Source organism: Panthera pardus, unplaced genomic scaffold, assembly GCF_024362965.1.
Source record: "Panthera pardus isolate Hobbes unplaced genomic scaffold, ASM2436296v1 HiC_scaffold_20, whole genome shotgun sequence".
NCBI lineage: Eukaryota > Metazoa > Chordata > Mammalia > Carnivora > Felidae > Panthera > Panthera pardus.
Window position 1 is genome coordinate 61,042,842 of NW_026526766.1, and position 13,081 is coordinate 61,055,922.

The 13,081-nt window shown below is 43.5% G+C and overlaps 1 protein-coding gene across 3 annotated transcripts in view; it reads left to right on the plus strand.

Annotated features, from left to right (window-relative positions):
• The first annotated feature begins 1,547 nt into the window (after nucleotides 1-1,547).
• TGFBR1 (transforming growth factor beta receptor 1) overlaps nucleotides 1,548-13,081 on the plus strand; it is a 57,610-nt gene continuing 46,076 nt past the window's right edge. For 2 of the 3 annotated variants that reach the window (XM_019454364.2, XM_019454365.2), the window contains exon 1: nucleotides 1,588-1,769. In XM_019454364.2, coding sequence (XP_019309909.1) covers nucleotides 1,685-1,769 — 85 coding nt within the window. In that variant the 5' untranslated portion in view covers nucleotides 1,588-1,684. Of the gene's footprint in view, nucleotides 1,770-13,081 lie in introns of all 3 variants that reach the window. The other variant, XM_019454362.2, reaches the window with a different exon arrangement.

The following is a 13,081-nucleotide window of genomic DNA, read 5'->3' on the forward strand; positions in this document are numbered from 1 at the left end:
TTGGTAGTACCTGCATCCCTAGCTCGGCGGTTCGGTGTAGAACCCTAGCTTACTTGTCAGAGAGCAGTGGCTGGAGGGAGGGCCTAGAAGTACAGCTTGAAGGAGGGGGAGAAGAACCCCAAATCTTACATCCTCTCACTAAAGAGGAGGTATTGTTTCCATTTTACAGATGAAGACATGGAGACTCGGAAGGTTAACTGACTTGTTCAAATAAGTATCCTGTTCAGGAGGGGAATGGGGCAGGTCTCAGATCTCCACTCCAACACCCTACCTACCCTTTTACAGCTCGGGAGGGAAGTCTTTACTGGCAGGTCAAGTGCTCAGCGAGGAGTAGCGCTAATTTACAAATTGATGCTGGAGGGTGATTCTGATTCCCGCCACCAAGGTTTATTTAATTCCAAGCTCAAATCACACAGAAAATAAAATTTTCTCCTTAAAAGTTTCTGTGGAAAAATGTTCTCTGTTCTATGTAACAGCCTCCTCGGCTGTGTTTGTGTCTGAAGAGAGGACTAGTCTGACAGGAAGAATTACAAATCTGGAGCTCATTTTGGTGTCCCAGAGGGAAGGTGGGTGGAGCGTCTCACAGTAAATTAGGAATTCAGAATGAAAACGTAGCCGAGTTTATTTGGGTTTCTAGTGACACCTCAGAATTATTGTGCAGGCGTGTCAGAGGCAAGTCAAAGTATTAACTACGCCCCCTCCGCCACGGGAGGAGTGCTGCGTGCTAAGAAGGAAGTCCTCCTTCTTGGGGGGTGGGGGTGGGAACCTTCCCTTTCCCACCTGGATCAGGAGGAGGTCAGAAAGGAGTGTGGTTTGGAACCCGTTCTGGGTCTGCTCTGAGTTCCGAAGGGAGAGAGGCTCTTCGGGGGTGTGTCGGAGCTCAGGATCTGAAGTCTAAGTCTGAGATCTGAGACCTGAGACCAGGATTTGAGGACTTTCAGGGCCTGGAATTTGAGCGGTGGGCTAGATTGGGGTTAGACACTGACAGCGGGAGGAGAAGACTGAGTCATATATCAAAGGCACGGAGGAAGGACTTGGGGGGCGGGCTGTTGAAAGTTGAAGCTTGGATTTGGGAAATGGAAGTTGAAGCCTGCCTGACGACGGCGGATCTGGGCGACTGTGTTGAGGATTGGTGGTGCAGGGCCATGAAGGGGGGATCGGGGTGGGGTTGGGGTCAGTACTAGATCTTAGGTGCTGAGAGAAGGCTACAAGAGAAGAGCGTTAGAGCTGCCACAGCCTTTTTCCGAAAGCGACTCACACCCAGACACACCCCTCGTGCAACCCTCGCCCTCCGGGGCTGGAGGCTAAGCCAGGGCAGGGGTCGCTAGACCCTGCCGCTACCCGGCCTCCTCCAAGCAGGGAGCGGCTCGAGCTGGGGCAGGGGTCTGGCAGCGCGGCCCCCGGGGAGTCTGGGGGCGTGGTCAGAGGCCGGCGCCCGCGGCTGCGGATTGGCTGTCCAGCGAGCCCGTGGGCGGGGCTCCGGGATTGGTCCCGCTTGGCCGCTCGCAGACAGCCGGGAGGCGGGGCCGGCGGGAGCCCGCCAGCCAATGGACGCGCAGCCCCGGAGCAGTTACAAAGGGCCGGAGCGAGGCCGCCGCGGCGGCGGGAGGTGGGGCGAGGCAGGGCTTGCTCAGGCGAGGCGGCGGCCGGGCCGGACCGGGCCACAGGCGGTGGCGGCGGGACCATGGAGGCGGCGGCCGCTGCTCCGCGTCCCCGGCTGCTCCTCCTCGTGCTGGCGGCGGCGGCGACGCTGGCCCCGGGGGCGACGGGTGAGCGGCGGCGCGGCAGGGCTGGCGGGCGGCTGCGGGGCGCGCGGGCCGGGCCCGGCCTCTGGCTCGCTACCTCTCTTTCTCAAACATGGCGCGGGGCCGGGGGCGCAGGTGGCGGCGCCGGGCCGGGGCCCGGCTGGCCTGGCCTGGCGGCCGCCACGCGAATCACGGGCGGGGAGCGCGGGCGGGGCGGGGCGGGGCGGGGGCGTGTGTCTGGGCGCGGGTGGACCTACCGGGCAGCGGGCGGCCGCCCCTGCTCCCAGCTCCCCCGGGGAGGTGGCGTCGGGCGGAGCGGTCCGAGGGCCGGACTGCCTTGCGGGGAGCCAGGGGGCGCGGGCCGAGGGCCGGAGGTGGTGTGCGGCCGGCCGGGCCTGGAGGAGCCCGGGCGCCTTGTGGCGTTGTCTGGGCACCCCACCCCGAGCGGGAGGGTCGCACGAGGTTTTCGGGGCCCGGGGCGGGGTTGGGGTCGCCGGAGGTTTCCCGGGCTGGGTATGAACTCTGAGCCTGCCGAGCGGTGGGAGGGGGCGACGTGTGGGGAGACCCCCGGGTCATGGGGGTGCCCTGGTTTTGGGCACCGGCCCGACCCCTCCGAGAGGGGCTGTTTCCCCAGCCGGGGGTGGCTCTTGGAAGGGGGAGCCGCGAAGCTTTGTGTGAGAAGAAGGAGGCACGAAGATGTGCGGAATGTTTCTTCTTTGGTGCGTCTGGGAAGTGTTGAAGTGAATCCAGTAACCAGAAGGCTACAGATTGTTTTCGTAGTAGAAACTTGAACGTTTGCTCACTCTGCGGGGTTTGGAATGTTTGAATGGGAATGACTCCGAATTGATCAAACGCTTTTATTTCCTCGAAGGAACATCGCTAGTGATGTTCCTTTTCTTGAGTGACAGTAGTTTGAATCAGTAGTCTCTGTGTACTTTGGTTTTCAAGGGAGAATGTTTGTTTGCTCCTTTTTTCCCAAAATATGAAGTCAGGATGGGATATGTGGTAATAACCTACTTCCGTGGAAGGAACAGTGAAAAACTTTGTTAACATCCAGACTAAAATACTAGAAACTAAAATATAGAATCCTTAGTGTTAGAAACTAAATTACATTGAAAGTACATTTCTGTTTCTAAAATTGAATACCAAATGTTTTAAAAAACAAACAACTCAAGAATGAGAGTGCCAATTATGAGTAATAGCTACTGTCTGTTAAAAGCTTACCATGCTGTAGATGCATAAAGTACATTATCCAATTCTCACAATGAAACCCTCAGGCCTTGTGGCATTTGCCCCATGTTATAGATGAGAACACTGAGTTTCAAACAGGTTAGGTTAAGTACTTAGTTACTAAGAGCTGGAGTTAGGATTTCCACCCAGAGTTCAGTCTTTCCAGAACCTATATGCCTTAATATATACACCTGTCTGACGTAGCCCATATTTCTTTTCAGTCCTCTAATGAGCACTTGGTCTTTATGATTACCTTTTTGGTTTTGTCTTCACACTATGAAAATCCGGTTGGCTTTTTTCTGATGCCTACCTCGTCCATTGCTGGAATCCCTTCATACTGGGCCTACATTAGAGGAAATGCTGGTTTTCTGACAATGGCCTAAGGAGTGGGGGCAAGGTAAATATGTGGACAGGTAGGAGAATCCATAGTCAGGTATCAAGCAAAAGTAACATTTCTACAGCACTAGTAATTCGAATAGCATACTTCACTCTTCCCATCTAGCCTACCCATCACACTAAGTGTTCATGTATTCACTTGACAATATTGGACTTAATTAGCATCCAGAACAGTGCTCAGTCCATGCTGGGGAGAAGCTTCCAGACTACACTGGTGTGCATACAGCACAAAGTTGATCCTGGTGCCGTTACTCTGTAGTCTAGACTCCCTCAACTGGTCTGCCCATGCTTGTTTGTGTTGATCTTTCATTGATTCTGAAGCAGCTCAAATGCACTTTTAAATTTATAATTTAGCTTCCTTTTTAAGACCTTGCAGTTATTCCTTATTGTCTGGGTATCTATCAGTTTTGTATTTCTCTGCCCAGCTTCTCCTCTCTTTAACATAGATTTCTCTAGGGAAATTGGTTCCCTGTCCCTAGTACACAGATTAGTACCATATGTCCTAATATGTCCACAGTATGTCCACATAATATATCCCGTGTGAGAGTCTGGTTTCCTTTCTGCCATCGTGTAAGTTTTTTCTTTGAAAACATGCCTAAAACTCCCAACTCTTTTTTTGTTGTTGTTGTTGTTAAGTTTGTTTATTTATTTTGAGTGAGAGAGAGAAAGTGTGTGAGAGCATGAGCCAGCCGGGAGAGGCAGAGAGGGAGGGAGAGAATCCCAAGCAGGCTGTGTGCTGTCAGTGCATAGCACGATGAGGGGCTTGATCCCTCAAACTGTGAGATCTGTGAGATTACGATCTGAACGTAAAGCAAGAGTCAGATGCTTAACCAACTGAGCCACCCAAGCACTCCTCCATAAACGCTTCTCGAATGTCTCTTCTTTTCTTTGTATGCAGCCATCAGTTTAGCCCTGCCTGTTATCCCTTGACTCTAAGTTGCTTTCTAGTTTCTCTCCTCTAGGCTTTTCTATAGGCTATTGCCAAGCTAATCTTCCTCAGCCATCCTCACAAAGGGTTTACAAGATTTTCCATTTGTATTCAGCAGTTAGAGCAATACTTGAGGCTTATGATTGAAGCCATCTCTGAGTATTCAACCAAAGATTCTCAACTCGTTACTACTGTAAACCCTCAATTCCGGTGATTTCTGTTTTCCCACTGACTCTTGACTTTTTAGCCTTTTAACTACATACTTAACTTTACCCCTTTTGGGAATGTGAGGAGAGAAGTTCTCAGTCCTGTCTTCATGTACTGATTTAGTTCCTGAACTCTTTATTTCCTTGAACTGTATAGTACTTACAGTTTGTGTTGTTTATTTCCACCAGTCCTGTGCCGTTCTTTAACTATACTTTTGAATGTGTTATAGGTACCCAGAGGGCAAGGGTTATGCCTTTTCCTTTATACTTTTGGAACCTAGCACTGTGTTTTATATTCTGTTCCACTTAAATGCTCGTTGATTAAGTGAATTCCACTTGACTGAGCCTTCCTTTAGTATTTATACTGTTTTATGTAAGTACAGCTTATGCAATATTAATTGGCATTTCTGTGTATATAATATGGAAATTGCATAATGTGATGAAAGAAGCAGTTGGTTATTAGATTTGCTTGTTAGTCTCAACCTCACCCCTAGTTATACAGAAACTCTGGATCATACCTACTTTTCCTAATTCATGAGATTTTGAATACCAGATGAGAAAGTTGTATTGGAGTTTGAGGTTGCTATTTTGTGTTGATATTACTGGATTGATGTTCAGCCACCAATTTCCACTGGGCCACGTGTGTTTTGACTGATCAGACATCCTTTCTGATTGGTTGGTACCATTGTGGAGCCAGTTGTTAAATATTTTTAAATTACCCCTGCAGAGAGGCATCAAGTAGTCAAAGAGGGAAATGATTAATGTAGGCTGAAGTAATGGGGGGAGGCTTTCTGGACACTTTAGGACTTGAACTGACTTTGAAAGGTAGCTTAAATCCAAATGGGCAGAGAGGGAGAGTTGATGAGTAGTAAGCTGTGTCCCCCACTGTCCTGGGGCCTACACCAGGGCAGGAATCAAAGCTTTTATTGACTGGCAAGTTCCTTTTTAGAGTTCAGTTCTTTATTCTATACTGCAGGGTTTGGATGTATTACCACGGTTTCTTTCCCCCAATTCTGAAAACTCTGTAATACGTGAATGGAAACAAAATAGAAAGGTAATCTAAGTGGGATAAATAAGGGAAAATAATATTATAGACTGCCCACCAGGGGTAAGCATTCTAATGCTGAAAGTTGTAAGTCCCTTTGGTTTATAAGGGAAAAAAATGACATCAGAGATTAGGTGAATTTCTTAGGGTCAGGCAGAACTAAGACAGGAATTTAGATTATCTCATTCCAAATCTTCTGCTCTTTTTTTTTTTTTTTTTTTAATTTTTAACGTTTATTTATTTTTGAGACAGAGAGAGACAGAGCATGAACAGGGGAGGGGCAGAGAGAGAGGGAGACACAGAATCTGAAACGGGCTCCAGGCTCTGAGCTGTCAGCACAGAGCCCGATGCGGGGCTCGAACCCACGGACCGTGAGATCATGACCTGAGCCGAAGTCAGACGCCCAACTGACTGAGCCACCCAGGCGCCCCACAAATCTTCTGCTGTTTAAAATATGAAGGGCTTTGAGGAGGGGAGGGGAGGGTTAATGGAGTGACTTACCTAAGTGAAGTTAGTTATCTTGAATTTTACAGAATTTATGAAAAGTGACTTCTGATGGAGTGGGGGAGGAGCTAAAAAGTCCTCAAGAGAAGGTCAATATCCTTTTTATATTGCTGATAAAAAGACCTGGTGTAGAGCTTATTGATTGAGAAGAGTAGGCTTTAGTAGTTTAAAAGATGGTAAAGCTGTTTGGGGTTTAATTGAAGTGGATGTAATTGAGAGGCCTTGCAGTACATGGTCTAGGTTTAGAGTTTTAGATGATCTACTTTGTTGAAATTAAATAGGGAACTGACATGATCAAAATAATTGAGAGGGAGGTAAATCTTGTTCCTCTGAGGAGGGCTGCTTATGTGGAGAAGACCTTTGCTGAAAGGTTCTTCTAGGCCTAGTTGAAACAGTTATCTGAACTCAACACCATTCTGGTAGTACCTTTGTAGTTCATCAGATATTTTCATGTCTAATGACATGGGTTTTAAAAATGCCATTTTTTTTATGGATGGCCCTTTTGATGTGAGAACATGTTTCTTCAAACCACAGAGCCTCCTGCACATGTTGACAAACTGCCTGCCTTTTGCTGTTCTTTCTTGGTTGTGGCTTACATAATGCAAGTTCTCTGAACAGATGGACTGTGGTTTATTATCATGTGATTGGGTCACATCTTTGCTTCCTGCTTCTGGAATTGAGGGCAGATGCTGGCATGTATCTCAGGGATTTTCATGCATTGTCCCATAGAACTGGCTTGAGAAAACTTTTGGAATCTTAAAAATTATGGTCTGTCTTGACCCGGCCTAACTCTAATACTTAGGGTAATTAATGACTTTCTTAACTGAATTTCTTCATTATCAAATCCAAGTGTTACGCATAAACATTAAGATTTGTTGCTACTTTGAATGAGATCCAGTTTTAGCTCTACAGTTTTGGGCCAGGTGATGCAGGTAGGTTTCTTATGGTTACCCTTTTTTTATATGAACTTAATGATTGGTTGACTTATAGGCTATTTGCTTTAGACAGACACTTTCTCCAACACTAGTGAGAGAGAGGAGTAAGTCTGGGTCCAGTTTCTGTGGGTCCAGTTTCGTAGATCACATCTGGCTTTTTGGAAAGCTACTCCCTGTTTGGCAATCTAAGAGAATACACATTATAAAGAATGATTTCTAACTTAAAAAAAAATTATGACTTGCAGGAGATGGGTGCACACAGGTTACTTTGACATTTCGTGAAGATTCAGTGGTCCATGTACCATTTATCAATCTGAAAAGAATATATGATAAGAATGTGCCAGGCATTCTGTCTGCCTTGTCTCATTTAATTCTCAGAACCAACGCTGATGGTAGTTGTATAATAGTACAAAAGTTTCTTATGTACCAGTTAATTTCCAGATTTTTTTTTAAGTCCATTTGTTACTAGGTCCGGGTGACCAATGCTCAAGAGTTAACTGTAGATTTTGATGACATTGTTTTTTTTTTTTTTTTTTTAATGTTTATTTTGAGAGAGAGAACATGTATACAAGTGGGGCAGAGAGAGAGGGAGAGAGAATCCCAAGCACTCTCCGTGCTGTCAGCACAGAACCCAACACGGGGTTCGATCTCATGAACCATGAGATCATGACCTGAGCCAAAATCAAGCATCAGACACTTAACTGGGCCATCCAGGTGCCCTGATGACATTGGTTCAAACCCAGGATTCTTTTCAGCTATCTTACATGTTATTCAAAGATGTCAATATTCTTTCATCTTTTAGTCATAGATATATTTATAAAAAAAGATACTGCTTCAGATAGAATAGAGATCTGTAAGCTAGTAACAGTCCAACCACTGAGGTTCGAATGATTGTGCATTACCACTAACTCCAGTAGGCAGAGTTAACAGGATTTTGCTCAGACTGGAACTTAGTTTGTATCTGTGAAAGTTTGTAAAAGGAAGAGCTTCTGTGTTTCCATTTTATAGACCAGGAAACTGAGGTCATGATGTTAATAAGTGGTGGGACCTGTACTTGAACATTTTCAGAGGGTGGACTCTTTCCTGCACATCATGTTGCTTTTGTATACAGTAAATATCTTGTTTCGGTCACTTCATCAGGAAGGGGTTTTTTTTTCTTCTTTTTTTTCAACCATGAGAATTTGCTTCAGCTTGTCTTAATTATAGTGTGCCTCTTTGCAACTGCAAGTTACTCAGATGCTTGCAGTCTTTGACTTCTACTTTTAGGTAATTTTAATCTCTCTGATGAGTCTAATGACAGTTGATCACACACTATTTGTATTGATTTATATATTTTCATAGCACACTCTTTGCTTCTTAAAGTAACATAACCACAGACTTGAAAATAGCTGAAAATTTGAATTAGAGAAAAGAAAAAAGCTATCACTGTCCATCACTAACACTTTGACTCATCCATTCCCCATGGGTTTTTTTTAGTATAATAAAGTCATTAAAAAAATCATTCTATCTCTTTCAGTAGTTTATCAAAGCTAATAAAAGTGTTTTTAAGTTGTAAAGAGCTTCAGCTTGTAGTGACCAACACAGTGGGAAGTAGAGAAAGAGGCTGACTTCCTTTAAGAAATATGATACCTGGGGGGTGCCTGGGTGGCTCAGTCAGTTGAGCATCAGACTTTGGCTCAGGTCATGATCTCACGGTTCATCGGTTCAAGCCCTGCATCGGGCTCTGTGCTGATAGCTCAGAGCCTGGAGCCTGCTTCAAATTCTGTGTCTCCCTCTCTCTGTCCCTCTCTCGCTTGCACTCTGTGTCTGTCCGTCTCTCCCTCTCAAAAATAAACAAACATTAAAAAAAAATAAAATAGAGAAATATGATACTTGGGAAATATGATAAATACAGATTCAGTAATAGCAGCCATAGACACTGCTTTATAGAAGTGGTAGGACTTGATCCCCTGTGGGATGGACAGAGTTTAGATTGGGGCAGAGAGAAAGCGCTCCTAGGTAGGGGAGGATGATGCATATGAAGAAGGAGCATGTTAAGTTCCAAGAATTTTAAAGGGAGGAGTGGAGGTTCATGATTTAGAGGATGGGTTCAAGGAATTATGGGCCTTAAAAATCAGGTGAGTGGTTTTAATCTGACATGTTTTTATGACATTTCAAAGAAATCGGAGGAGCTGGTAGTAGGGCCTTTGCAGGGCTGTCCCTTTGCCTCTGCTCTTCCCCACATATCCACACAGCCTCCTCCCTTACTTCTTCCACATCTTTGCTCAAATGTCACCTTTTTCTCAATGAGACTTACCCTGACCACCCTTTTTTTAAATTGCCATTATCTTACTCTGCTTTTTCTTTTTTTGTGACATTTACTACCTTCTGAGATCCTGTACTTACTTAACCGTATTTACTTATTTACTCTGTCTGTTGTTTCCCTCTTCCTACTAGAATATAAGTTTATGAAAATGGATATTTCTGTTTTGTTCCCACTGTATCACAAGGGCATAGAAAGTGTCTGGTGCATCATAGGTACGCAGTAAATATTTGTTGAACGGCAGTAGATCTTAGTTGTAGGAAGTTGGAGTACAAAAATTAAGGATTCCATGAAATAAAAAAAGAATGACTCCAGGACTTTTACATCTGGATAATGCTTTTAACTAGTAAGGAATTAGGTGAGAGAAAGATTGACGGGGAAATGAAACCTGATTTGAACATGTTGAGTTTGAGGTGAGGGTCGCATAACCAAGTGGAGTTTTTCAGTAGGCAGCAAAGATGTAAGATTGGAATGTGGTTGGAAATGGGAGAGAATCTTAGGCAAAGAAACAATTATCAGCATTTGCCTTCTACCTCATTCTCTCTCTCTCTCTCTCTCCTTTTTTTTTTTTTTTTTTTTTTTTCTGGTGCCCTAAAAAGCCACCTTAAGCGAAGTACTTATTTTGACTCTGAACTCCTAACTTAGATGTGGAGCCTTGCTCAGTTCACTGAGATATTCTTCCCTCCTGGATTGCAGGTCCATGCTTTGTTCTCTCCACCCCCTCCAACACCAAAGAAATATGTATTCAGAATTATTTGTGATCTTCTGATTGTACTGACATTAGCGTTCAAGCTCTCTTTCACCTCTTGAGAATCTGCTCTGGTTCTTGGATGAGGTAGAAGAGAGGCCAACATATAGCATTCATACTCTTTAGCATTCATACCTTTGAGAGGAGCACTATTTTGTAACTTTCTTATTGTATGGGAAAAATTATTCAGTGATTGGCTTGTGTCCTCTGACTGTTTTCCAGGAAAGGATTTAGGAAACTTGAAATAAAAACATATGCAGTAAGATCAGAACTAATGACCAGAAAGATAAGAACCAATAAATAAAAGGGGAAAAGAAAGAACAATTCTCCATAACTTTTAGCTGGGGAAAGCTTTTGTAGTTGAACACAATACGTAGCTCTGAGTTTTCTAGCAGTGAGAGCAATCAGGGAACCTGATAGTTTGCATCTCATTGCCTGTTATTGAGCATTTATGGGAGGCTGCCTCCTTCCTTAATAATAAGGAGCCCCAGACACAAAGATGCAATGCACGGAGAATCTCTAAGTAGTAAAGGCTTCCTGGACCTCAGCCCTGATTCTCGTTCGCAGGCTTCTTCTTCAACATGTATTGAGGGTTGTGCTACCATTTTTCTTCTCCATGCAAAGGCTGTGATCCAAGTATGGACACACTAGTCTTACGCTAATGCCAGTGGAACAGCTGATGTAAGGCTGCAGCATTTAAATCAAGCTTAGCTAAAAGCTAGAGGATAATGAATAGAGAAAGCAACATGAAACTGTTCAAGCTGGCTTACAAAGACATTTTCCTCATGTCCTTATCTTTTGGCCTGTCTCCATTTGGCAGACATCATCTGAGTACTGTCACCAGAAGTGAATAGAGCCAGGCATTTATCTTTCTTCAAACAGGGCCAAAACAGCAGGGTCCAGAGAGTGTCTTTGCTTAGGTTTCCCATCTGAAGAGCTGCCTCCTTTCTGGGTGATGGATGTTGGGATCGATGACTTCCTTTAGGAGAGACCACACATACTCAGAGAGTGTGTCCTTACACAGGTAGGATGCATAGTAACCCCAATATTCATATAAAAGATACTCACATATGTTACCATGAAGGATATTCTTTGTTAGAAACATGCCAATTTCATTGGGAAAAACAAGTTTCTCCCTGCTCTGGAGCAGAATCTACTATAGAAGTCTTTGTATAAGGGGCATGAGAGAGAAATCAAGTGAAGAGTTTGGGTTTATCATTGTCCATGACTTGAGTAGATTCACTTTCCTTTCTTACTTCTCAGTCCTAGTGTTTCCTTGTTCTAATCAACAGGGCTGAACCTCCTTATTTTTGTTCATTTGCTTCAGGATAACCATTCCATCTAGATTTCCTAGGTGTGAACCTCACGTATTACATAATAGTGTGTATTTATAGTTCTAGGACACCTTGTGCGGGCATCCTGTTACATTTCTACAATATAAGATCTTTAAATATGCATTGAAATACAAATAGCTCCCATGGAAAAAAGCAAAAACAAACAGCTTTTTTTAACTAGAAGTGAGGGCTAATATTTGGGAGCAATGAACATGGAGGAGATAGGTAAGCCTGAAGAGGAATGTAGAGGTAGAAAATTAGTAACTGACTTTTAATTTATATGAACACGCACAATATATGTATGGTCTTTGTTGGTTTTTTTCTGGATGTATTTATTCCCAAATGGAACCATAATGTGCTCTAATTGAGTCTCTTTGTTTAGCACATGGCTGTTGATTTGAGTACTTTCTCCAATTGAAAAACTGACATTTTAATTTTGTTATTCAATGTGCAACAGATTTAAATAAAAACACCAAGATTGTGTATTGTAGATTTCCTTCAACAATAATTATATGTAATTATTTTACCAAAATAAACAAGTTAAAGTAGTTTTGGCTGTTTTATCGCATTTTACATTTGGAAAAAAATTACACACCACGGACCAGAGTTTGCTCATGTTTCTCAGTGAGGAATGAAAATTTCTGTTTGCCAGTTCTAGCTAGTTCCACCAAAGCAGTACAAAATTGATGTTAGTAAAAGGTACTGAAAATGTGAAGGGGAAGTGCAACTGGAATTAGGTCAGAGTGGCTGCATGCTACTAAAAACAGTGGGTAGTTTTCATGAATGTGGTATCTCAAAATTTTAAGGAACCTATGAAGATTAAATGAGATTATAGCATACTTCCTGCCACATAGAAAACACAAAGTAAATGGCAGTTATTTTTAAGAAAATTTCATAGAAATATAGGATTTTTAGGCTATAAACAACCATAAGTATGGGGATCATGATTACATTTTGTCTCACTTTATTTTACAGGTGAGGAAACTGGGACTCCGAACATATATGGTATTTCAGGATAATTTTAGGAAAATAATTCAGCTAATAACTAAACAAGAATTTCACTTAAAACTTCACTTAGCATCCCTCACCCCTTTTTTTAAAATGTTTATTTTTGAGAGAAAAGAGTGAGCACGTGGGGGAGGGTCAGAGAGAGAGAATCCCAAGCAGGCTCTGCACTGTCAGCACAGAACCCGATGCGGGTCTTGATCTAACAAACTGGGATTGTGACCTGAGCCAGAATCAAGAGTTGGACGCTTACCCAACTGAGCCACCTAGGCACCCCTAGCACCCTTTTTCTCACTCAAGTCTCCATTAGGGAGAATGGTTTTTTTTAATTGCCTAAATTTATGGAAGATCTCCTTAAATGCTCTGAAATTAGACCCTCAACAGATGGATAAATAATGATAAAATCAATATAGCAAAATAGTGACAATTACAGAATTTAGGTGTTCACAGTTTTTCTGAATGTTCTGAATGTTTCTGAATGTTTGAAAATCTTCATACTAAAAAGTTGGTGGGGATAATTGAAAAAAATCTATAGTATCTCCTCATCCCAGATATGTTTCTAATACTGATCTCTCTAAACATAGACAAACCAACAGTACTTGCTATAGCCAAGTGGAGTAAAAAAGCCAGGGCCCAGTGCCCTCTGGGATACACACAGTCGGCCCTTTTCTTGACATTCTTTAAGGATTGAGAACCACAGATC